General features: G+C 46.0%; 1 protein-coding gene and 2 long non-coding RNA genes across 4 annotated transcripts; all 3 read right to left on the bottom strand.

Moving 5' to 3' along the window:
• Positions 1–11,777: 11,777 nt before the first annotated feature.
• LOC112898414 lies at positions 11,778–15,916 on the bottom strand. Of its 2 annotated transcripts, none has more exons than XM_025966736.1 (3): positions 15,662–15,916; positions 15,173–15,528; positions 11,778–12,033 (listed from the first exon to the last, which is right to left on the bottom strand). In XM_025966736.1, the coding sequence occupies exons 1-3, from the start codon at positions 15,845–15,847 to the stop codon at positions 12,006–12,008; spliced, it is 570 nt and encodes a 189-aa protein (XP_025822521.1). In that variant the 5' UTR covers positions 15,848–15,916; the 3' UTR covers positions 11,778–12,005. The 2 variants fall into 2 exon arrangements, with proteins under 2 accessions (XP_025822521.1, XP_025822522.1); XM_025966737.1 differs by lacking the exon at positions 11,778–12,033 and adding an exon at positions 14,521–14,633.
• Positions 15,917–20,348: 4,432 nt separating this feature from the next.
• On the bottom strand, positions 20,349–20,953 carry LOC112896468. The gene is made up of 2 exons (XR_003229462.1): positions 20,558–20,953; positions 20,349–20,477 (listed from the first exon to the last, which is right to left on the bottom strand). It is a non-coding gene; the product is annotated as an uncharacterized LOC112896468 (long non-coding RNA).
• A 3,379-nt stretch (positions 20,954–24,332) lies between these two features.
• Positions 24,333–25,026, bottom strand: LOC112896464. Its single transcript, XR_003229461.1, has 3 exons — positions 24,926–25,026; positions 24,539–24,846; positions 24,333–24,458 (listed from the first exon to the last, which is right to left on the bottom strand). It is a non-coding gene; the product is annotated as an uncharacterized LOC112896464 (long non-coding RNA).
• Between the last annotated feature and the right edge of the window lie 1,786 nt (positions 25,027–26,812).

Here is a 26,812-nt window from a genome sequence, read left to right as displayed (position 1 = left end):
TGATACCAATTGAAAGGATCGATGGACCAAGAGGGGGGTGAATTGGGCCTTTGTCAATTTCTAAAACAAGATAAAGCAACCTTAACCTATGCAAAACTAGAAAGGCACCAATTCACCAACCGGGTAACTAAACACTTACGCAAGCTAGGAAGGATAAAAAGAGATAAAGCCTAGCAAGGTAGAGCTAACTAGTGATCCCTAAATCAAGCACATGAATGAATTGCATGAAAGATAATACTTGAATAAGTAAAGTGGACAAGGGACAACCGGATTTTTTCCCGTGGTATCGATGTGTTGGCACACACCCCTAATCCACGTTGTGACACTCACAAAGAGTATTGTCACCTCCCAAGTCACCAAGACGAGGGCGCTCACTAAGAGTCTCCGTTCACCAACCCGGTGTGGTGGAGATCAAGCCACGTACAAATCTCTTCTCCGGGCTTCCACAATCCTTGGCAAGCTCCGCGAGAATCACCTCGATCACCAAGATCGCCTAGGTGATGCCAATCACCAAGAGTAACAAGCTAAGGCCTTCACTTGAGCAAGACCCAATCACCGAGAATGGATGCACACAAGCTTCTCTCTACTCAAGTCCTTAATCTTGCTTCTTGAATGATTGAATGAACAAGTGTATGAAAAGATGAAGCTCAATGTGGCTCTTGACTATAGTATAAGTGTTTGGATGTTGCCTGGTGTCAAGAGTATTAGAATGACCCATTGGAGGGGTATATATAGGCAGCTCACACGAATAGAGCCGTTGGAGAAAAAGCTGCCAGAAAACTGCGTAGCGCCGGTTAATCCGACGTCCCTCCAATAGTCATCGTCGGTTTAACCGGTGAATGTAAACTACCCCTTCTGAAAACTAGCCGTTACAGCATGGGCAGATTAACCGTCGTTGCATCGGTTTAACCGGTGAGTGTAGTCATCCATTGATCAACTGAAATACCAAGTCTCTGGACAACTGCACCGACGGCCAATTTTAAATAGCGTCGGTTTAACCGGTGAGTGTAGTTGTCCACTGATCAACTGAAAACCGAGTCTCTGGACAACTGCACCGACGTCCATTTTCAAATAACGTCGGTTTAACCGGTGTATTGACTTGTCCAGACCTGCTGACCTTGTTTAACCGACGTATAGAAAACTTGAGGCGTCGGTTAAACCGGTGTTAAGGATTTTTCTGATTTTGCCTTTTCTGACTTGAGTCTTGAATGAAATCCAAATATTCTTGAGATATAAGTTGAGAACCACTTATTTGAGCTTCTTGAAACCTGAGTGACCATTGTGTGCATCCATTTTTAAATGACCATGTCCATGCTCAAGTTACTAAGCCTAAACCCCTCTTAATAGTGCGATCACTACAAAACTATAAAACCTATACTAACCTAAGTGTCCTTCTCAACCTTATGACACTTAGGACTAGAAGGATCCTTAGTCTTGACATATTATTGAGTTGAATGCCGAGATCGCCTTTTTGAATAATGAAAATTAGGGGCCTCTTTTGACATATAACCAAATGAGCGATAATGATCTATAAATCTGCACAAACTCATTAGTCACAATAATGGTTGTCATTAATCACCGAAACATACCTTAAGGGCCTAGATGCTTACAATCGTCCAAGGTATTTTTATAAGATGTTTCGGATGAGCGTCAAGATTTTTATGGTGCTTCATGACTCGCTAGTCTCTACCAACGGATTGATCTCTACCAATAATGTTTCATCCATTGGGTCATTGGTGATTTTTTTTGGATTACCGGAGGACCACAATCATTTTCACAAGCTGAAAATCGTTTCACTCGGTCGCTTTGGACAGTTCACATGAAATTTCATGAAGCTTTGAAGTGTATGCGCAAGTTGGCTAAAGATAATATTATTCCGAGATATCCTACTTTTTCTTAGAGAACCGTTTTTAGCCATACTTCAAAGATGCAATTGGAGCAATAGATGGTTCATATGTGAAAGTGGTAGTGCTAGTGGATGAAGTGGTTAACCACACATTTCATCACGGATATATATCTCAGAATATGCTAACAATTTGTGACTTTGACATGGGTTCACCTTTATTATTGCTGGTTGGCCAGGTGTATCCTCAATCATGCATTGGCAAATTTTCCTTCATTTCCCGTACCTCCTAAAGGTGTGCATGGTACATCATTTTCTTCATTTTACGTTAGTTGTACTTGTATTATTTATTTTGCCTCACTTGCTTACTTTTATAGAAAAATATTATCTCGTGGATTCGGGTTATCCAAACCGAATAGGGTATCTTACACCTTACAAAGAAAGCACATATCATATACCTAAATTTTGGCATCGTACAGGCCCTCCTCAAGGAAAGTATGAGGTGTTCAATTTCTTGCATTCGTCCCTTCAAAATGTGATTGAAAGATCTTTTGGAGTCTTGAAGTAGAAGTGGCGTATTTTGAAGAGTATGTCAAGTTTCTCACCTCGTACTCAAAAGCATATAATCTTGGCTTGTTTTGCTTTGCATAATTTTATCCGTGATAGCAATTTGCGTGATAAGGAGTTTGAAACATGTGATGCTGATGAGCAGTACTTGGTACCATCTATAAGTTGCACGGCACAAATATAAGAAGATGGGAGTGAAGAGGTAGAGAATGAAGATACCATGAATACCATTCGTGACAAGATTGCTGATGATTTGGTTAGTGCGAGAGGAGGATAGTTAAGTTGACATACATCATAATTTCATAAGCTATTTACCTTGTGTAATTGCTACAGTTTTATTTATGCGGACCATATGGATGAAAAACTTAGAAAATTTAATATTTTTCTTTCCAAAAGATACATTTACATGTGAAATAGTGAACGTATTATGTTTGTACGAGTATTTTGGTTTATATACAGTCCCACAAATCTTCAAGGGTATTACAGGTATTTCATCCACAACACACGGTTTTCCACAGCTCACAGCTGCTCTAACCAAACGGTCTTCTACTTTTCCCACAACAGCTTTTCCACAACCCACAGCTCACAGCAGATTTTTCAAAAGCCACAGCCCAACCAAACACACCCTATATCTCTCTACCCTTTTACTCCAAGAAAATATCTCTCTAGGTACTCTATTGAGGCTTAGCTTAGTCCTCCTTTTGTGTTCAACCAAGTAGTTAGAGAAAAAAACTAAATAGGATGTAATAACTTGATTGGTTATCCTCCCAACTAGACATCTCTCTATTTATTTTAGAGGGTATGGAATTGATGGTGGGATGTTTTTGTTTATAAAAGATTCTATAACTCTTATCACATCTTGTGAGAATTAATGCGTTGCCTCCAATAGTACCAATTAGTAATTGTAAGATGGCCAAACAATGGGGAAAAAACACACATGATCAAGCCAATCGGCTTCCACTGTAGCTGTATCTAATGCTGTGAGTTCTGCTCCATAGTAGATCTCGTCAGGATCGTCTGTTTGCATGATCTCCATGAAAAGCAGCACCGCCAAGAGTGAAAACGTATCCACTGGTGGCATACAGCTCATCTAGATCCGATATCCAATTAGCATCATTGTATCCTTCCAGTACTGCAGGAAAACCGGAATAGTGAATCCCGTATTCCACAGTACCCACCAAGTAGGGCATTACGCGCTCAAGCGCACGCCAATGATCATCTCTCGGATTACTAGTAAACCGGCTCAACTTGCTAACAGCAAAAGAGATATCAGGCCTCGTTGCACTCGCAAGATACATGAGTGAGCCAATTATCTGTGAATATCTCAATTGGTCTCTGCCAATTCTTTTGTTCTTTCGAAGGATCAAGCTCGGATCATAGGGAGTTGGACTAGATTTGCTATCCTTATAGCCAAACCGATTCAACATTTTCTCCACATAATAGGATTGCGAAAGAGTAATCCTATTCTCTCCCTTGATCAGCTTGATGTTGAGAATAACATCAGCCTCACCAAGATCTTTCATATCAAAGTTTCGACACAAGAATATCTTGACCTCGTTGATCATATCAAGACTAGTGCCAAAGATCAGTATGTCATCGACATACAAACACAATATAACTCCTTGACCCCCACCATAGCGGTAATACACACATCGATCAGCCTCATTGACACTAAAGCCTGCTGATATGAGTGTCAAGTTGAATTTCTCATGCCATTGCTTAGGTGCTTGCTTTAGAGCATACAAAGATTTATACAACTTGCACATCTTGTTCTCATGACCCTCTACTACAAACCCATCAGGTTGTGTCATGTAGATTTCCTCTTCCAGCTCTTCGTTGAGGAAAGTTGTCTTAACACCCATCTGATGGATGAGAAGACCATGCGAGGTAGCCAGGGAGAGTAGAACACGAATAGTAGTCAATCTCGCAACAGGTGAGTAAGTATTAAAGAAATCTTCGCCTTCTTTCTAGGTATAACTCTTAGCCACAAGTCGAGCCTTATACTTGTCAACAGTACCATTAGGCTTAAGGTTCTTCTTGAACACCTACTTGCAACCCACAGGTTTGCAACCATAAGGTCTTTTGACCAGCTCCCAAATTCCATTGGAGAGAATGGAGTCCATCTCGCTACAGACTGCTTCTTTCCAATCATCCGCATCAGGAGATGAGAATGCCTCAGTGATTGTTTTGGAAGAATCATCTATGAGATAAACAGTAAAATCATCACCAAAAGACTTTGCAGTCTTTTGCCTCTTGCTCCTCCTAGGAGCATCACTGTGAATCTCCTCATGATTTGATTCTAGTGTGTGTTCATCATGCTTAGAAAATTCAACAGATTCAGGAGTTGTATTCATTGTTTCATTGAGAGGTAATGAAGATATAACATGCGAGTCTTTCATAGGAAAAATATTCTCAAAGAAAGTAGCATCACGAGACTCGAGCAGTGAATTTACATGCATATCAGGCACTTCAGATTTAACTACTAGAAATCTATAAGCAATGCTATGATGTGCATAACCCAAAAAGATACAATCCACAGTTTTAGGTCCCAACTTACGCTTCTTGTTGATTGGCACATTCACCTTGGCCAAACAACTCCATGTATGCAAGTAAGAGAGTGAAGGTCTTCTCCCAATCCAATCCTCGTAAGGAGTCTTTTCCTTATTCGTCATGGGAACTCTATTCAGGACATGACATGCAGTCAATACTGCCTCCCCCCACCATGCCTTAGATAATCCAGCGGTGTCTAACATGGCGTTAACCAAGTCAGACAACGTGCGATTCTTTCTTCCGGCAACCCCTTTTGATTGGGGTGAATAGGGAGACGTCCTCTTATGAATAATGCTGTGTTCCGCACAGAATAAGTCAAAATCGTTAGAGAAATATTCACCTCCTCGATCGGACCTAAGTCATTTGATCTTTTTCTCAAATTGGATTTCTACTTCAGCCTTATACATTTTAAAGCAGTTAAGAGCCTCATCTTTTGTTTTCAACAAGTACACGTAGCAAAATCTAGTTGCATCGTCAATCAAGATCATGAAATATCTTTTTCCACCTTCTGTTAACACGCCATTCATCTCACAGATATCTGAATGGACCAGTTCTAGAGGTGTCAAATGTCTCTCCTCTGCCACCTTGTGAGATTTTCGAGGTTGTTTAGATTGCACATAACTATGGCACTTAGAACCTTTGACTATAGAAAATTTCGGAATTAAACTCATCATGGAAAGTCGAAACATAGAGCCAAAATTCAGTTGACATAAACGCGAGTGCCAAACAGATGCATCGCTATCATTTATACCATCAGAAATTAAGTTCACGGACTTATTACAATAATCTGAAACTGAAAAACGGAAAAAGCCTCCGCACTCATAGCCTTTACCGATAAATTATCCACACTTAGACACGATAAATTTATTGGACTCAATCACTACATTAAAAGCATCCCTGCACAAAAGGGAGCCACTACCTAGATTCTTGCCGATAGTAGGGACATGCTGCACGTTCTTCAGCTGCACGATCTTTCACCGTGCCAACACCATGAACAGTAGCATATGACCCATTGCCCATCATCACGGTAGAATCCCGAGTGGTCTGGTAATAAGAAAATAAGGTAGCATCAGAACACACATGAACATTTGTACCAATATCAAGCCACCAACTAGTAGATTGAAATACTAAAAAAACCGAAGGTAAAGAATTATACCCACTGGTTTCCACTCCAGCCATGGTGACCGTGTTCGCAGTCTTCTGCTTAGGTGAAGGCTTCCTTCCTTTGCGGTGTGGGCACTTCTTTGCCCAATGATCGGTAGATCCACACACAAAATAATCTTGACCTTCCTTGAATTTCTTCTTCTTGAAAGTAGTGGTAGGCTGCAGCTTGGTCTTCTTTGCCTTGCCCTTGCCTTTGCCGTGAGACTTCTGCACCATGTTAGCACTAGTATGGCCCTCAGCAGCCTTAGACCACCCATCCTTGGCCCGAGCTTTCTCCTCAACATCAAGGGATGCTATCAGATCAGACACTGATATCTCCATCCTCTTGTGTTTGAGAGTAGTGACGAAATCCCTCCATGAAGGAGGCAACTTGGCAATGATGCCACCAGCCACAAACTTGTCGGGTAGGTTGATCTTGAGATGCTCAAGCTACTTGGCCATGCACTGTATCTCATGAGCCTGCTCGACTACAGATTTCCCATCGATCATCTTGTAGTCATGGTACTGCTCCATGATGTACAACTCAGCGCCAGCATTTGTGCTGCCATAGTCGGCCTCCAGGGCATCCCACAACTTTTTAGCATTTGTGTGATGAAGGTACACATCTTGTAGACGATCTACAAGTGTACCGATCACAGCGCCCACAAAAAAGTGTGTTGGCCTCGGTAAAAGCCTTCTCCTACTCAGGGGTAAGAGTCCCCTCAGGTTTGCCCTTGGATACCCACAGCACGTTCATGGCAGAGAGCCACAGAATCACTCTCGTTTGCCATCTCTTAAAGTGCTCGCCAAAGAACTTCTCGTGCCTCAGAGCATCAACAAATCCAGCCATGAAACTGAAATTCCTATCATAAGATTTTTGGATTGATGCAAAAAAAATAAGAGTTTCAGTTTTAAATTAACCCGAAGATAAATCATGACCATGACAAAAATTGCGTACAGAAAATAAACAGATCTAAACATGCTCATCAAGTGATTTAAGATATAATATTGCAGCAGTAAGATCAACCCTAACCAAATCATACTAGGTATGAAAGATATAGTTAGGGATAGAAAATCGAGCGTGTAAGACGACGGCGACGATCAGCACCTCCTCGTGCTTGATGACGCCGAGTCACGCCCCACTGACGAGGAGGAAGATGAGCCGTGGCGATGAGGATGTAGAGGACGACGATATGGAAGCGTTCAAGCAGTCGCATGGAGCGCTTCCCAAAAATCTTATTCGCCCTCTCCCAGTGTAGGATCGCTGAGGACGAGGTTCCGGAGACCTGCTCTCCCGATCGTCGGTGCATGCCAACAAACGGGATGAAGTGTGCTGGTTAAATGCTGGCGGTGAGGAGGAGAGAGGCATCGAAGAACAAGTTGTATGAACTCTTACTCCTTCTCCAAGCTAATCTGTTCTCCGATTGCCAATCCCTCCTCTGCTTCTGATCTCTTCTGAGTTCTTCCTTCCCTTCCCCACTATCCTTGCTGTTAACAGAGACCCACATGAAATTTCTTCATATTGGAGCACCGCAAAAGTTGCCAGCATAATTTACTTAGGAAAACCAGCAGGATTCGCCAAGAAAACATCGGCATGCGGCAATGCGGCATCCATAGAACGGGCAAATTGAAGCAAACAGCATCTTAGGAAGCGACTATGTCGTCCCATCATTAGCACTTAGCAGAGTACATACAGCTCGAGTGATAAACTACTGCATCATGTTTTACTTCCCGTTGGCACGAAATTGAAGTTTGCGAGATGTTCTATGCATTAATTGTATGAAAAATAGTCATTTCCTGGCTGAGTGCAATCTATCAGTTTCCACGATAGTTTCACGACAGAGAGAACAACTTGTAACATGCGTTTAGTAGATGGCATTCTCGTTATTCCTAGTCTTGAACCACTGGCAGAAGGTAAACTGAAGCTCTTCTCATCCAAGAAATGGAAGAAATGGCATGTGTTTCCAGAACTGAAATTGTAGCAGGAAAAGGTCAGTTTTACACATAGAATTGACAATCAAAATAGATCAGATAAACCAGCAACACATCCAATTATATCTGATATCGAATTCTTTGTTGAAATGGAATGCAGCATTTTGCAAATTGCAATCATTATTTGGTTTGAAAAGTACAAATCTATGACAACAAATAAAAAATCGGAGAGCTAACTTTAGGATCAGTTGGTGTTGATGGCTTGGTGCCACCAATTTCATCGTAATACAGTGATAGGACACACTGCACAATTGTCGAAATTAGGAAGCATTCCTTTTGGTAATTTAGACCATGTACTGCAATGATTAATTAGTTCAATTATTGCACATTAAACATCATCATAATGTCTGAGCAATTATCCAAAATGGGGAATTAATATACCCACTAGATAGCATTTTCATCCATAAACATGCCATTTTAATTTTATTTCCAGTTTACAATAAGATGAATATAAGTATATAGACAAATAATATTTTTTAAAAATAATCAAAGAACTAAGCTTATTAGCTGAAGCTGCTCTATTTCATGGCTATTTCATACTGGATCAGTTTTCATAAGAGAACAAATACTCAGAGATAAAATGACTGGACTATTCTGATCTACAGATAAAGGTAAAATGTTCATCCAATCTTCAATACACAGTAATTGATGTAGATAAATACTGTGTACAATATACCCATTTGAACAACATATACACGCACTAGCTTAAAGCAACCTTCAAAAAGAGACAAAGAGTGCACTGATGCACTTTCTATATGACTCACATGTACCTTATAGTAAAATTACAACAGATAGACAGGTGCAGCATAAGGAGAATTGGCAGTGATGAGGAATATTCACCCTTGATAGTTGCTTAACTTCATAAATATGGATCATTTTTAACAAACAAAGGATTATGAACTACTCCCTCCGTCCCAAAGTATTAGTTGTTTTGGCTTTTCTAGGTGCATAGTTTTTATTATGTATCTAGGTATATGTTGTTATGTCTAGATGCATAATAAAATTTATGTATCTAGAAAAACCAAAACGACTAATAATTCGGAACGGAGGGAGTACTAATTGCCCTCTACACTACACTGAAATTGCTACCTGTGATTGAACAACTAATATAAATCAGCACACTGTGTCAATTCAGTCTTCATGTAAGTGCTAACTGCTTACAAGAATGCAGGAATGCACATTTGGTTCACCACACAGCCAACAAGTAAACTAAACTGGTTGAATTTGAATAGGGTAACCCACACTAATTGCAAAGGTTTTGACGCCAATTGTTCATTCACCTATATAGAGCGGAAGCACTAAACATAGACACATTTTCAGAAAGTAGAGAATACAGTCATCCATTTATCAGACTGCTAATAAGAGCAACAAGCTATGATTGACAGGGGCTGGTGGTCGTTTTAATTCAATTTTATATTTACTTAATCGGTCATTTGAAGCAACTAAAGAGTAATGAGTATATTCCCTGTGACATCAACCAAATTGGTGGAATAATCAGATTACTCCCTGAACACAAGCAGTAATGCCAAACATAAGTACACAATACCAGGCACCAATTTTCAGAAACTCTGCACCTATTTGGATGTTGGGCTGCATGACACCGTGACAGATATATCCATCGAGCATGTGGTGGGTTTACAAAAGTCAAACCACAACTGATGAAGACGTAGAGGGAAATATGACGTAGAGGGAAAATATCTTATTATACCTCGGATGATCACAGTACTCTATGCTGCCGTTATGCCGTAGCACCGCCGCCATTCGCCGTAGCAGCCATGTAGTTGCGGACCATGCGGGGGAAGCTGTAGACGCATATCCAAACAGAGAACAGGAAGAGCACCAGCTCGGTGACGCTCGCGCTACAGCCACCAGCCCTCTGCCCAGCCACCACACGCGGCGGTAGCGGCGGTGGCGGCGGCGGTCTCCTCCTCCTCGCCGCGTAGGCACGGAAGATCAGCAGGGCGACGAGGCAGAACATGCAGACGCCGACCGGCCAGACGTACACCTCGTCCCTCAGGAAACGCTCCACGGCCGCGTCCACGCCGACGGCTTCCTGGCCTCCGCGCTGGCGCTGGGATTGCCACGGGGAACGAACCAGCATCACCACACAAAACCTCACCACAAATCTGAGGAGAAGCGAAGTGGGATCGGAAAGGGGAAGCGGGAGCCGAGCCGAGCAAGCCCGCACGCCGGTACCTCGGGGATGCTCACGCGGACGGTGTAGAGCCTGAGGGAGACCTGGGAGAGCAGCGCGGCGACGAGCACCAGGGGCGCGCGGAACCCGGTGAAGACGTCCTCCACGCGGAGGTCGCGGCAGCGGGCCCAGCATCGGACGATCGCGACGACGGCGCTGGCGGTGAACGCCCACGTCGTGGCGGCCCAGGTGTAGAACGCGGCGCCGTCGGAGAGCAGCGCCATGGCGGCGTGGGGGTTGGTGGGTGGGCTCCGGGCGGCGGTGGAGGGCGTGGGCTGGGGTGTGGGGGCGCTGGAAGTGGGGAGGGGAGGAAAGGGAGGCGGGCGGACGGGGGTTTTGCGGTGGCCAGGTGGGTGACGGAAGCTTGTGGAGCTGTCGGGTGTGGAATCGTGCGTGCCCGTAGCGGCAGATGCAGTCTTGCAGAGGGGGGAATCTGGTGCGCGCACCTATCTGATGCACACAATTTGGTGCAAACAGATGTGGTTTCCTCCCATGTTCTGATTCTTTTTGAGCGAGATGCATAATCCTTCAACTTAATCTGGATTCTTATCTAGGTCCAGAAACTCAAAATGAGCATATATGTCTTTAAAATTTTTAATTTGTTCATACTGTGTGAGATTATTACATGGTTCATCCTAAGTGAGATCAAGGTCCATAATTGTGGACGAGAATTCGGAAATAGTTTAACGACCCCTTGTCCATTTTTTGTTGTCCTTCAGTCTTAAGAGATTTTGGCCTATAGTAGCTAAGTTGAAGAAATTAGCTGGATTCTGATCTGTCCATTTTATCTGTCCGTTGTCACCCGTGGTTGACCAGATGATTGAGCATGCACCCGGTGTAGTCTTGGTCGCTACATGCTGCCGTTCTGCGTTTGGCACCTCTCCGCGCCGGCCGGTGCGAGTGCGACCAACGTTGTGCAAGCGCAGTTACCTTGGTCGCAACTCGCAGTGAAGCAGCATCCATGGTCGCGGTATCCACCAGGCCAAGCATGGTGGCACAAAGGATGACAGGGACAGGGCAACGTGACCACGAGCGCTGGCCGCTGAAACACCCACACCCGCCGAAATGCAAACCCGGAAGTCCCGGCGGCGGCCGGGCGGTCACGCCCACGCCCGTGCAGAGAGCCCGCTCTCGCCGCCGGTCCGAGCGGGAACGAGGCGGAGGCCAGCGCGGCGCGTTGCGTGCAAAACGAAGCGACCACGCGGCTGTCTCCTGAGTCCTGACGCATGCCCCGGCTGTCTGGTCGGCCGGTCGGAACAGAGGAGGTCAGAGCCGGGAGGGGGGTTGATCACAAGCGCAGCGACTGAAAACCGCAGTGAGAAGCTGCTGGCCATAGGCCAATCGGCAACCTGATGCAGGTCACGATACTACATTTGGTTGGATCCAGGATTCCAGGTGCAATGTGCACGTCTGAACAAGTCCGATCCTGGACCATGTATGGAGCGTACCATACTCAGTGGCAGAATCTACGAAGTAAAAGACCAAGTATGAAGTATCTAGAGAACTTCCTGAACTTTTAAGTTTCAAAACTGAAGCTCGTCGTCCGGTTATGTTTGTAACACCTACATGGACTGATGGACGATAGCCATATCCTAGTTGAACTATGCCGTATGTTCCAAAATGGTTTGAGGGCACAAACAACTGGAAACGTGTAGTAGCATTGAATCTTGTTACTCCAACGACTCACAGAAAGGAAGCTAGAGCGCTTTTACTCCATCAAAATGCCACGTATGAAGATTGACACCTGTAATGGGAACAGTGAATAATGTCAGTTTCACGCATAGAAATTTCTTGCATGAAGTCGAATATTAGAAATTTGCAACTCACATGGTCCTTCCATCCCAAAAGAAATTGAAAACTAACGCAACACAAACGAGGATAAGAGATAATAGAAAGCTTTAGTTGGTGTGCTACCAATCTCATTACAATATAGCGATATCACACAAACACACTGGTCTATTTCATCCAAAATTAGGCAGTGTTGAAAGCTATAGGCTGTAGGATATTCTGTAGATAGATTGCGCATGGTGTTGGAGTATGTTTGAGAAGCTGAAAAGTCTGTAAATAAACCCTGTGTATAGCCAGGGTCGCTGCCCAGACGGCACTGTAGCAGGCTTAACGAGCACAGCAGCGCAGGCAACCTATTTGGGTTAAGTCTAGAATCAGGATGACAAATCTTAGTAGGCTGAGGCAAGGATAACACAAAAAATGAACAAAGACCAAAGACAGCTAAAGCTACCTGCTCAAGTTCATGAAAAATCTATACACTATAGAAGCTTTAACTTTTAACAACATCAGCATCCAGTTTTGTGTATTAATCAAGGATGACATTGGTGTATGGGAAGGATATAATTCAATAAATTCATAAGAAATGAAATATGTTGATCCCAAGGGTCTTGACTCTGGACTCTAATCAGATGACAAAAAATTAGTTCCAGCACTAATAGACAGTAACTGATGCTACTAAATACCATGCACTGTACGCGTATTAGAAAAACATCTTAGAAAAGGTTTATCCAAATACTGTACTCAAAACAGTTACGTAGCAGCAAATTAAGGAACTTCATGCAATCATCAATATTCACCACATGTATGAATTATGATGTATCTGTGATGAAAAAAAAATCACTCTCAACAAAGTGAGCCAACTTACTCTCTACACCTAAAAATGGGATAATTGAACATCTAAAATCAGCACTGGATATTGTGCTAACCCAGCCTTCATAGACTTAAGTGAGTTACAAAGGCAGCCATATGCACAGCCAATCAATTGACAAAATTGCATGAGTTTGGCTAGAGTAATTACCGACTGCAAAAAAAAAATTACCGATACAACTAGATCAATCAAATGTACCAAATAGCTTATGGCTGACTATAGCAAATGTGATACTGAATCAACCAGTCACTTGAAAGAATGTACAGTTAGGATTCAGGACTAGAGAGGGTGCTGGAAAAAAAAAGAGAGAGACAAAAATGGACAAAACATTGGAAGGACTTGTGCCCCTGCCTCCTAGCTAGTACTTATCAAAGCTTCAACCTAGGTTAATGATTTAGAGTGAGCATAAGGAGAATTTGTGTGGTGCCATGACTATGAATAGAAGGTGGAGTCTATCAGCTAGAGATTAATGTGTGCCTATGAATAATTAACTTCATTTACAGATTTTATTCCACAGCCAAGTATGAACACTCTGAACAAAAAACACATGGAAGAATAAGGCATAACACATATGATGATCAATCTGTCCAATAGATACATATGATTAACAAGAACGGAATTAACAAAGTAAACGATAACTGAAACTAAATTTGATGATTTATGCTGGCCATTTTATCAGATAAGGAGCAGAACAAGGTGTCCAGTTAATGCATACACTAGATACCATATGGATCAGCATCATGCCACAGGATTGCAGTATCTAACAAATAACATTAGTGGCACACAAATATACATTATCTGGAAGAAGAATAAACACGAAAATCCCAACAGTTAAAGTGGAAATTAACTTAGAGGAAAGTACATGTAAATTAAATACATATTATCTCATAACTCCAAGTTTTGGAAGGCGCAAATAGTGGCCACCTTCCTTGTGAACAGAGAAACCAAACAGCAAGCCACATCATCCAATGAGACAGGATATACCAAAAGTTCCACTCACATTGTGCTTACGTATGCTCATCTAAGTGATCAGATCACTCCATTAGAAGTAATGATTGCAAGTGAACTAAAGTAGCACAATAATCGAGCAGAACTTAAATAACCCTGATATCAAACTAACAATCAAGTTGGTGAGTTGGTGGACTAGAGCACTAAGGACTATTTGGAAACTTCACATCTTCTAGAAAAGATCAAATTAACTCAAGCTTGCAGGAATGCACATTTACGGACAAACTTTCCATTATCTGGTAAAATGCTATTCCCACTGTCACAATTACTGGGTAAACAATTAATAAACACAAGCTTAAGGAAAATTTTCCATTAGTTGGCAATAGAAGGTGTGAAAGTCTGTCGCCTTTCTAGTCAACAGAGAAGTACAAACAGCAAGCCATCCAATGAGATGAGAAATGACATATACAAAAAGTTCAACCCAAGTTTCTGTTATGCTGAACCAAGTGATGATTCCATTAGAAGCCATGCTAACTTGCATCAAAGTAGCATGAACGAGCAGAAATAAAACATCATTGCTACTGAATTAACAATCAAATTGGCGTACACGAACAGTAAGGACTATCTCCCATATATGACCAAGCAATGAGGCCAACCAAAAGTACACAAGACTAGACAAAAACTTTGGACACTCCCATTCTACTTCAGCCAGCCAGTCAATCTAACTCATGCTTGCAGGACTGCAAAATTGGACACAAACAATCCATTACCTGGAAGAAGAGTTAATACCACTGTTGCAATACAGGTACAAAACAATTAATGAACACAAGCTTTTAATGCAAACTTTCCATTCATGGAACAAACATTTTAAGGAAAACTTTTCATTACTGTACATTAGAAGGTGAGAAGTTCTGCCACATTTCTAGTAAACAGAGAAGCACAAACAGCAAGCTAGACATCCAATGAGACGGGATATACCAAAAGCTCAACCCAGTCAAGTGGTGAGTAATCTAGCAGAAATAAAACATCCATGATACATAACTAACATGCAAACTGGTTTACACCAGCACTATAGAGTATCCTGTATTCCCTACAGGCCTACACACGAACAAGAATTGCATCCAAACAGACAATGCAGAAAACTAGGCACTAAACATTTGGAAACTCCTCTGCTATCTCAACTACACGCCAGCAATTCAAATCGAGCTTTGCAGGTATGCCAATAACCAAATCATCAGAAGTTCAGAACTGGATGAGATCACTCAGAGATGGCTTATACCTTGGATGATCACACACTATGCCGGCACCTGCAGGATCCCCGCCCTTCGGCAGAGCAGCAATGTGGTCGCCGGCCACGCCAGGGAGGCAGTAGACGCATGCCCAAACAGAGACAAGGAAGAGCATAGGCTCCACAAGGGTGTCCCAGCTGCAGCCGGTAGCCCTCCGCCCAGCGCGCCCGCTCCTTCCAGGCACAAGCGGCACCATCCTCCTCCTCCTCCTGCCGGAGGCCTCCACGCAGGCACGGAAGACGGACACGACGACGCAGCCGAGGACGCAGCCAGCGACGACGAACAGGAGCGGCCAGGCGTCCTCGCCGTCGATCAGGAGGCGCTCCGCCGCCGCCTTCCCGCCGGCCTGCCATGGGAACCAAACCCAACCATCGCCACACGAAACCCACAAATCAATCCAGCGCGCGACAAATTTCCGGGGGGAGATGAAAGCGAAGGGGGAATGAGGGTAACCCAAGTCCGGCCGCCACGACACGTACCTCGGGGCCGTCGTCGGTGTACAGGACAAAGGCGTTGGTGCCGAGCAGCGTGCTGACGACCGCCCCGGCGGCGTGGGTCCGGCCGTAGGGGCGGATCCAGCCCCGTACGGACGCGAAGGCGACGCCGACGAGGACCGCGCACGCGGCGGCCAGGGAGGCGAACGCGGGGTGCGAGGGGAGGGCCATGGGAGCGGGAACCCTAGGCTCGAGAGGCCTGCGCGCGGCGGCGCGGGAGGGTGGAGGCAGGGGATGGGAGTGGTTGGTGAGTTTGGCCTGGAAGCTGGAGCGGGTGCGCGTGGCGGAGGGAGGCGAGCAGCCCGGGGTTTTGTCCATTTTTTTATTCGCAGGCCCGGGGGTGTTTAGAGGTGGCGGAGTGGGTGATGGAAAGTTGTGAGCGGTGGATGCCCGCCCAGATAAACCCGGTCCAGGTGGCAAGGATAATTCGTAGGAACACATGCTCGATAAACACGTTATATTACACACCCCCTGTACATCGGGTGATTGAAATTTCAGGTTTTGTCCATGTTAATAGCAGATAATGGGATGGTTTTCATTTGACGACTTCATATCCAATGCTATATTATGATATTTTGTCAACAAGATGTTACCTCGGTAGATTTGAAGACTCCTTGTAGCATACACAACATTTGAATTTAATAACCAATAATGGTAAGAGGACTATTGATACTTAGTAATAGCAACCAAAGATTTATGTGAAAGGAAGCAATGGATTCTTTTTTAATTTGAGACCCACTTTCTTCCACGTTGGCTCCCATCAAAGATGTAACTTGTCTCGTTCTTTTTTAGTCCAAGGCAGTATGATCGCATATATATCAATTTTGGAACGCATCTCCCACTCGATAACGACCGTGCCACAGTGCTTATACGTACGGTCGTACCGCGCGCGTAGCGTGGGCCGCAGCCGGATCAGAGGCTAGGAGCACGCGCGGCGCGGCACACGGGAGAGCGCGGGGCCCATCGTACATCGCCCATAGCGTCGTTCGGCGTTTGAGTATACAGCCGGCTGCTGGAATCTTTGACATAGCTTATTTATTTCTTTCACAGAGTTTGTTGGTTCCTATATTGAAGCCGGCTATAAGCTTAGTCCAATCCCAGCTAAGAAATTATATAGTAACGTACATAACATGCCATGTCACATAGATACCATCTAAAACTATAACTTCCAATGTATATTTTGTAATTGTGACTACAAAATAAATTCCTCCAATAACTTTTCTCCTCTCCCTACCAATCACCTTCCTCCCCACGCTTTAATTCTATCTTAGTATTTGTGATATCCATCATAATAGGTTTCATGTAGTTTGTTAGGCTTTAGTTTTTTCAAACAAACCATTTCTTGCACGAGATCCAGTTTCTTGATCTTTTTGCTCTCTCTCCTCTTTAACTGCATTGCCAAATCAGCAAAATATTCTATATGGCAGCGATTAAATGCTATAAAAATCATCCTAGTCACTGCATTAGGACTGCCCTTACAGCCCACATCTCCTCTCTCTCCTCTCCTCTCCTCTCCTCTCTCATCCGCCTCAGCATTCAACCTGCTTACAACTTCTTATAATACTTAGGGATCGGGGGGGGGGGGATTGAGAAGCAAAAGCTTACCAGCAGCCTCGTCATCGCCGGTGACGGCGGTTGTGTCCTTGTCGCCGCTCATGGCACTGACGGCGAGGTTGTCCTTGGAGTTGACATGGCAGCGGCGCTTAGTGAAGATGGTCTTCGCCGTGTGCTGGGCCGGGCTGAAGAAGAGCGTGACCTTCTTGGCCTAACCGGCGTCGACCATCTTGCGTGTCCCCGCCTCCTCCAGGGCTGCCGCTCTCCTGTCCTTCATCCCTTCGTTTTCCACTTCACCACCGGCCCCTAATGCTCACCCGCTCCTTCTCCCTCTCCCTCTCCCTCTCCCTCTCCCTCTATTTTGGGGAAAAGCGCCTTGTGGAAGGGGAAGGCGAGCGAGGCAGGGCCGGGGGTTTTGATATGGCCCCGTGGCCCGTGGATGACGTGCGAGGATATCTGTTCGTGATACAGCTGTGTCCTGTGCTGTTGCCTGCTGGCCAAACCCACAACGCATTGACAGTCTTGGGGCTGCTGTATGCATAAAGTGAAATATTATAATATAGTGATGGCAAACTGTTACAGCAATGAAGCTGAAAATCATTTCCACAACTAAGTTACTTATCATAATCTTGTCTGGGTATCTATCATAATCACCACGAACAGTCCTGCAGTGACCAAACGCACATCTAAATTTGTAATCTTAATTCAGCAAGGTAACTTGATTATCACCTAGCAATAAGCAATGTTGTAGGCATTCCAAGAACTAACACATATATAACCGTGCTGAAGGTTTGCTGAAGGTTTGGTGTTCTGTCATTACTTCTTTCACTAGTTTCATCATATCCACCGGGACGATGGAGTTGTTGCTGGACACTGGTGAGGATTTATGGTACTCTTTCACAACTTGCTTCAGGGAATCATGTATGAAGTCCTTTAGATCAGAATCCCCCCCTCAACTGATGAAAGCTTCTTTCACAGCTTGATGGACCAAGATTTTAATGGTACTAACGTCCTTATCAACACCATCAGATGCCCGAGTGATAGAATCCTCTATAGAGAGTGCTTGGATTGGTCAGTTGGTGGGTGTGAGAATAAAAAAACTAGAAGGCTAGCACCGTGATGCTCTTCTCCCACTTTCAATCCAGCTCATTGCTGGCGTGCTTCAGCACCTTCCCCTCCTCGCCCGCTTCCTTTCTTGCCTCCTGGTCGGCCTCCTCGCTCATTTGTTTTAGCCCCTCCTCGTCCTCCATCTTGTCATCCTAGGACGTGTCCATCTCCTCCTCCTTCCCATCCTCCATGTCCGATAGCCTCCGATCTATGAAGAAAATTTTTGGAATCCGCAAAAGGGGGCAGAAATCGGTTTCTTAGGGATGGGGGGGGGGGTCGAGAAGCAAAAGCTTACCAGCAGCTTCGTCATCGCCAGTGACGGCGGTTGTGTCCTTGTCTCCACTCATGGCGCCGACGGCGGGGTTGTCCTTGGAGTTGACATGGCGGTGGCGCTTGGTGAAGATGGTCTTCGCCGTGTGCTGGGCCTGGCTGAAGAAGAGCGCGACCTTCTTGGCCAAACTGGCGCCGACCATCCTGCGCGTCCCCGCCTCCTCCAGGGCTGCTGCTCTCCTGTTCTTCATCCCTTCCTTTTCCACTTCACCACAGGCCCCTAATGCTCACCCGCTCCTTCTTCCTCTCCCTCTCCCTCTCCTTCTCCCTCTATTTTGGGGAAAAGTGCCTTGTGGAATGGGAAGGCGAGCGAGGCAGCGCCGAGGGTTTTGAGGTGGCCCGGTAGCCCGTGGATGATGTGCGAGGATATCTGTTCGTGATACAGCTGTGTCCTGTGCTGCTCCCTGCTAGCCACACCCACAATGCATTGACAATCTTGGGGCTGTTGTATGTACAAAGTGAAATATTATAATGTAGAGATGGAAAACTGTTACAGCAACGAAACTGAAAATCATTTCCACAACTAAGTTCCTTATCAGAATCTTGTCTGGGTATCTATCATAATCACCACGAACAGTCCTGCAGTGAGCAAATACACATCTAAATTAGTAATCTTATCATAAAAATGGACTAATTGAGCAAGGTAACTTGATTATCACCTAGCAATAAAGCAGTGTTATAGGCGTTCCACGAGCTAACACGTATAGCACCCTGCTGAAGGTTTGGTGTTCTGTCATTGCTTCTTTCACCACTTTCATCATATCCAGCGAGGCGATGGAGTTGTTGCTGGACACTGGTGAGGAGTTATGGTACTCTTCCACAACTTGCTTCGAGGAATCACGTATGAAGTCCTTGAGATAAGAATCCCCCCCAATTGATGAAAGCTTCTTTCAGAGCTTGCTGGACCAAGATCTTAATGGTACCAGCGTCCTTATGAACACCATCAGATGCAAGAGTGATAGAATCCTCTACGGAGAGTGCTTGGGTTTGTCAGTTGGTGGGTGTGAGAATAAGAAAACTAGAAGGATGAGTTTGAATTTGTTGTACCATCGTGTTCGGAAGTGATTTCATCCCGCGCCGTGATGCTCTTCTCCCACTTTCGATCCAGCTCGTTGCTGGCGTGCTTCAGCGCCTCCCCCTCCTTGTCCACTTCCTTTCTTGCCTCCTCGTCGGCCTCCTCGCTCACTTGTTTCAGCCCCTCCTCGTCCCCCATCTTGTTATCCTAGGACACGCCCATCTCCTCCTCCTTCCCATCCTCCATGTCCGATAGCCTCCAATCTGTGAAAAAAATTTTCGGAATCCGCAAAAGGGGGCAGAAATCGGTTTCTGGCTGAAGAAGAGCGCGACCTTCTTGGCCAAGCTGGCGCTGACCATCCTGCGCGTCCCTGCCTCCTTCAGGGCTGCTGCTCTCCTGTTCTTCATCCCTTCCTTTTCCACTTCACCACAGGCCCCTAATGCTCACCCGCTCCTTCTTCCTCTCCCTCTCCCTCTCCCTCTCCCTCTATTTTGGGGCAAAGTGCCTTGTGGAAGGGGAAGGCGAGAGAGGCAGCGCCAAGGGTTTTGATGTGGCCCGGTAGCCCGTGGATGATGTACGAGAATATCTGTTCGTGACACAGCTGTGTCCTGTGCTGCTCCCTGCTAGCCACACCCACAATGCATTGACAATCTTGGGGCTGTTGTATGTACAAAGTGAAATATTATAATGTAGAGATGGAAAACTGTTACAGCAATGAAGCTGAAAATCATTTCCACAACTAAGTTCCTTATCAGAATCTTGTCTGGGTATCTATTATAATCACCACGAACAGTCCTGCAGTGAGCAAATACACATCTAAATTAGTAATCTTTTCATAAAAATGGACTAATTGAGCAAGGTAACTTGATTATCACCTAGCAATAAGCAGTGTTATAGGCGTTCCACGAGCTAACACGTATAGCACCCTGCTGAAGGTTTGGTGTTCTGTCATTGCTTCTTTCACCACTTTCATCATATCCACCGAGGCGATGGAGTTGTTGCTGGACACTGGTGAGGAGTTATGGTACTCTTCCACAACTTGCTTCAAGGAATCAAGCATGAAGTCCTTAAAATAATAATCCCCCCCAATTGATGAAAGCTTCTTTCAGAGCTTGCTGGACCAAGATCTTAATGGTACCAGTGTCCTTATGAACACCATCAGATGCAAGAGTGATAGAATCCTCTACAGAGAGTGCTTGGATTTGTTAGTTGGTGGGTGTGAGAACAAGAAAACTAGAAGGATGAGTTTGAATTTGTTGTACCATCGTGTTCGCAAGTTATTTCGTCCCGCACCGTGATGCTCTTCTCCCACTTTCGATCCAGCTCCTTGCTGGCGTGCTTCAGCGCCTCCCCCTCCTTGTCCGCTTCCTTTCTTGCCTCCTCGTCGGCCTCCTCGCTCACTTGTTTCAACCCCTCCTCGTCCCCCATCTTGTCATCCTAGGACACGCCCATCTCCTCCTCCTTCCCATCCTCCATGTCCGATAGCCTCCGATCTGTGAAGAAAATTTTCGGAATCCGCAAAAGGGGGCAGAAATCGGTTTCTTAGGGATCGGGGGGGATTGAGAAGCAAAATCTTACCAGCAGCCTCATCATCGCCGGTGATGGCGGTTGTGTCCTTGTCGCCGCTCATGGCACCGACGGCGAGGTTGTCCTTGGAGTTGACATGGCAGCGGCGCTTAGCGATATGGTCTTCGCCATGTGCTGGGCCGGGCTCAAGAAGAGCGTGACCTTTTTGGCCAAGTCGGCCCTGACCATCCTGCCTGTCCCCGCCTCCTCCAGGGCTGCCGCTCTCCCGTCCTTCATCCCTTCGTTTTCCACTTCACCACCGGCCCCTGATGCTCACCCGCTCCTTCTCCCTCTCCCTCTCCCTCTATTTTGGGGAAAAGCGCCTTGTGGAAGGGGAAGGCGAGCGAGGCAGGGCCGGGTGTTTTGAGGTGGCCCCGTGGCCCGTGGATGACGTGCGAGGATATCTGTTCGTGATACAGCTGTGTCCTGTGCTGTTGCCTGCTGGCCAAACCCACAGCGCATTGACAGTCTTGGGGCTGCTGTATGCACAAAGTGAAATATTATAATATAGTGATGGCAAACTGTTACAGCAATGAAGCTGAAAATTATTTCCACAATTAAGTTCCTTATCATAATCTTGTTTGGGTATCTATCATAATCACCACGAACAGTCCTGCAGTGAGCAAACGCACATCCAAATTTGTAATCTTAATTGAGCAAGGTAACTTAATTATCACTAGCAATAAGCAGTGTTGTAGGCATTCCAAGAGCTAACACATATAGAACCGTGCTGAAGGTTTGCTGAAGGTTTGGTGTTCTGTCATTGCTTCTTTCACCAGTTTCATCATATGCACCGGGGCGATGGAGTTGTTGCTGGACACTGGTAAGGATTTATGGTACTCTTCCACAACTTGCTTCAGGGAATCATGTATAAAGTCCTTTAGATCAGAATCTCCCCCCCCCCCAACTGATGAAAGCTTCTTTCAGAGCTTGATGGACCAAGATCTTAATGGTACTAACGTCCTTTTCAACACCATCAGATGTAGGAGTGATAGAATCCTCTATAGAGAGTGCTTGGATTGGTCAGTTGGTGGGTGTGAGAACAAAAAAACTACAAGGCTAGCACCGTGATGCTTTTCTCCCACTTTCAATCCAGCTCATTGCCGGCGTGCTTCAGCGCCTACCCCTCCTCGCCCGCTTCCTTTCTTGCCTCCTGGTCGGCCTCCTCGCTCATTTGTTTTAGCCCCTCCTCGTCCCCCATCTTGTCATCCTAGGACGTGTCCATCTCCTCCTCCTTCCCATCCTCCATGTCCGATAGCCTCCGATCTATGAAGAAAATTTTTGGAATCCGCAAAAGGGGGCAGAAATCGGTTTCTTAGGGATGGGGGGGGGGCTCGAGAAGCAAAAGCTTACCAGCAGCTTCGTCATCGCCAGTGACGGCGGTTGTGTCCTCGTCTCCACTCATGGCGCCGACGGCGGGGTTGTCCTTGGAGTTGACATGGCGGTGGCGCTTGGTGAAGATGGTCTTCGCCGTGTGCTGGGCCTGGCTGAAGAAGAGCACGACCTTCTCGGCCAAGCTGGCGCCGACCATCCTGCGCGTCCCCGCCTCCTCCAGGGCTGCTGCTCTCCTGTTCTTCATCCCTTCCTTTTCCACTTCACCACAGGCCCCTAATGCTCACCCGCTCCTTCTTCCTCTCCCTCTCCCTCTCCCTCTCCCTCTCCCTCTATTTTGGGGAAAAGTGCCTTGTGGAAGGGGAAGGCGAGCGAGGCAGCGCCGAGGGTTTTGAGGTGGCCCGGTAGCCCGTGGATGATGTGCGAGGATATCTGTTCGTGACACAGCTGTGCCCTGTGCTGCTCCCTGCTAGCCACACCCACAATGCATTGACAATCTTGGGGCTGTTGTATGTACAAAGTGAAATATTATAATGTAGAGATGAAAAACTGTTACAGCAATGAAGCTGAAAATCATTTCCACAACTAAGTTCCTTATCAGAATCTTGTCCGGGTATCTTTTATAATCACCACGAACAGTCCTGCAGTGAGCAAATACACATCTAAATTAGTAATCTTATCATAAAAATAGACTAATTGAGCAAGATAACTTGATTATCACCTACCAATAAGCAGTGTTATAGGCGTTCCACGGGCTAACACGTATAGCACCCTGCTGAAGGTTTGGTGTTCTGTCATTGCTTCTTTCACCACTTTCATCATATCCACCGAGGTGATGGAGTTGTTGCTGGACACTGGTGAGGAGTTATGGTACTCTTCCACAACTTGCTTCAAGAAATCACGTATGAAGTCCTTGAGATAAGAATCCACCCCCAATTGATGAAAGTTTCTTTCAGAGCTTGCTTGACCAAGATCTTAATGGTACCAGCGTCCTTATGAACACCATCAGATGCAAGAGTGATAGAATTCCCTACAGAGAGTGCTTGGATTTGTCAGTTGGTGGGTGTGAGAACAAGAAAACTAGAAGGATGCGTTTGAATTTGTTGTACCATCGTGTTCGGAAGTGATTTCATCCCGCACCGTGATGCTCTTCTCCCACTTTCGATCCAGCTCGTTGCTGGCATGCTTCAGCGCCTCCCCCTCCTTGTCCACTTCCTTTCTTGCCTCCTCGTCGGCCTCCTCGCTCACTTGTTTCAGCCCCTCCTCGTCCACCATCTTGTTATCCTAGGACACGCCTATCTCCTCCTCCTTCCCATCCTCCATGTCCGATAGCCTCCAATCTGTGAAGAAAATTTTCGGAATCCGCAAAAGGGGGCAAAAATCGGTTTCTGGCTAAAGAAGAGCGCGACCTTCTTGGCCAAGCTGGTGCCGACCATCCTGCGCGTCCCTGCCTCCTTCAGGGCTGCTGCTCTCCTGTTCTTCATCCCTTCCTTTTCCACTTCACCACAGGCCCCTAATGCTCACCCGCTCCTTCTTCCTCTCCCTCTCCCTCTCCCTCTCCCTCTCCCTCTATTTTGGGGCAAAGTGCCTTGTGGAAGGGGAAGGCGAGAGAGGCAGCGCCAAGGGTTTTGATGTGGCCCGGTAGCCCGTGGATGATGTACGAGGATATCTGTTCGTGACACAGCTGTGTCCTATGCTGCTCCCTGCTAGCCACACCCACAATGCATTGACAATCTTGGGGCTGCTGTATGTACAAAGTGAAATATTATAATGTAGAGATGGAAAACTGTTACAGCAATGAAGCTGAAAATCATTTCCACAACTAAGTTCCTTATCAGAATCTTGTCTGGATATCTATCATAATCACCACGAACAGTCCTGCAGTGAGCAAATACACATCTAAATTAGTAATATTATCATAAAAATGGACTAATTGAGCAAGGTAACTTGATTATCACCTAGCAATAAAGCAGTGTTATAGGCGTTCCACGAGCTAACACGTATAGCACCCTGCTGAAGGTTTGATGTTCTGTCATTGCTTCTTTCACCACTTTCATCATATCCACCGAGGCGATGGAGTTGTTGCTGGACACTGGTCAGGAGTTATGGTACTCTTCCACAACTTGCTTCAAGGAATCACGTATGAAGTCCTTGAGATAAGAATCCCCCCAATTGATGAAAGCATCTTTTAGAGCTTGCTGGACCAAGATCTTAATGGTACCAGCGTCCTTATGAACACCATCAGATGCAAGAGTGATAGAATCCTCTACGGAGAGTAATTGGATTTGTTAGTTGGTGGGTGTGAGAACAAGAAAACTAGAAGGATGAGTTTGAATTTGTTGTACCATCGTGTTCGCAAGTGATTTCGTCCCGCACCGTGATGCTCTTCTCCCACTTTCGATCCAGCTCGTTGCTGGCGTGCTTCAGCGCCTCCCCCTCCTTGTCCGCTTCCTTTCTTGCCACCTCGTCGGCCTCCTCGCTCACTTGTTTCAGCCCCTCCTCGTCCCCCATCTTGTCATCCTAGGACACGCCCATCTCCTCCTCCTTCCCATCCTCCATGTCCGATAGCCTCCGATTTGTGAAGAAAATTTTCGGAATCCGCAAAAGGGGGCAGAAATCGGTTTCATAGGGATCGGGGGGGATTGAGAAGCAAAATCTTACCAGCAGCCTCATCATCGCCGGTGATGGCGGTTGTGTCCTTGTCGCCGCTCATGGCACCGACGGCAAGGTTGTCCTTGGAGTTGACATGGCAGCGGCGCTTAGCGATATGGTCTTCACCATGTGCTGGGCCGGGCTGAAGAAGAGCGTGACCTTCTTGGCCAAGCCGGCACTGACCATCCTGCCTGTCCCCGCCTCCTCCAGGGCTGCTGCTCTCCCGTCCTTCATCCCTTCGTTTTCCATTTCACCACCGGCCCCTGATGCTCACCCGCTCCTTCTCCCTCTCCCTCTCCCTCTATTTTGGGGAAAAGCGTCTTGTGGAAGGGGAAGGCGAACGAGGCAGGGCCGGGGGTTTTGAGGTGGCCCCGTGGCCCGTGGATGACGTGCGAGGATATCTGTTCGTGATACAGCTGTGTCCTGTGCTGTTGCCTGCTGGCCAAACCCACAGCGCATTGACAGTCTTGGGGCTGCTGTATGCACAAAGTGAAATATTATAATATAGTGATGGCAAACTGTTACAGCAATGAAGCTAGAAATCATTTCCATAATTAAGTTCCTTATCATAATCTTGTCTGGGTATCTATCATAATCACCATGAACAGTCTTGCTGTGAGCAAACGCACATCCAAATTTGTAATCTTAATTGAGCAAGGTAACTTGATTATCACCTAGCAATAAGCAGTGTTGTAGGCATTCCAAGAGCTAACATATATAGAACCCTGCTGAAGGTTTGCTGAAGGTTTGGTGTTCTGTCATTGCTTTTTTCACCAGTTTCATCATATCCACCGGGGCGATGGAGTTATTGCTGGACACTGGTGAGGATTTATGGTACTCTTCCACAACTTGCTTCAGGGAATCACGTATGAAGTCCTTTAGATCAGAATCTCCCCCCCCCCCCAACTGATGAAAGCTTCTTTCAGAGCTTGATGGACCAAGATCTTAATGGTACTGACGTCCTTTTCAACACCATCAGATGCAGGAGTGACAGAATCTTCTATAGAGAGTGCTTGGATTGGTCAGTTGATGGGTGTTAGAAAAAAAAACTAAAAGGCTAGCACCGTGATGCTCTTCTCCCACTTTCAATCCAGCTCATTGCTAGCGCGCTTCAGCGCCTCCCCCTCCTCGCCCGCTTCCTTTCTTGCCTCCTGGTCGGCCTCCTCGCTCACTTGTTTTAGCCCCTCCTCGTCCTCCATTATGTCATCCTAGGATGTGTCCATCTCCTCCTCCTTCCCATCCTCCATGTCCGATAACCTCCGATCTATGAAGAAAATTTTTGGAATCCGCAAAAGGGGGCAGAAATCGGTTTCTTAGGGATGGGGGGGGGGGCTCGAGAAGCAAAAGCTTACCAGCAGCTTCGTCATCGCCAATGACGGCGGTTGTGTCCTTGTCTCCACTCATGGCGCCGACGGCGGGGTTGTCCTTGGAGTTGACATGGCGGTGGCGCTTGGTGAAGATGGTCTTCGCCGTGTGCTGGGCCTGGCTGAAGAAGAGCACGACCTTCTCGGCCAAGCTGGCGCCGACCATCCTGCGCGTCCCCGCCTCCTCCAGGGCTGCTGCTCTCCTGTTCTTCATCC

Source organism: Panicum hallii, chromosome 6, assembly GCF_002211085.1.
Source record: "Panicum hallii strain FIL2 chromosome 6, PHallii_v3.1, whole genome shotgun sequence".
In the NCBI taxonomy this organism is placed as follows: Eukaryota; Viridiplantae; Streptophyta; class Magnoliopsida; order Poales; family Poaceae; genus Panicum; species Panicum hallii.
Note: the sequence above shows the minus strand (reverse complement) of the source record. Positions and strands in the feature narration are given on the sequence as shown.

Bases quoted from the DNA above. Each gene is read 5' to 3' on its own strand.
- LOC112898414 (XM_025966736.1), bottom strand. From the start codon at position 15,847: ATGGCCCTCCCCTCGCACCCCGCGTTCGCCTCCCTGGCCGCCGCGTGC. The intron at 15,529-15,661 runs GTACGTGTCGTG...TTCCCATGGCAG, and splicing joins ACACCGACGACGGCCCCGAG to GCCGGCGGGAAGGCGGCGGC. The intron at 12,034-15,172 runs GTATAAGCCATC...TTCCCATTACAG, and splicing joins ATAGTGTGTGATCATCCAAG to GTGTCAATCTTCATACGTGG.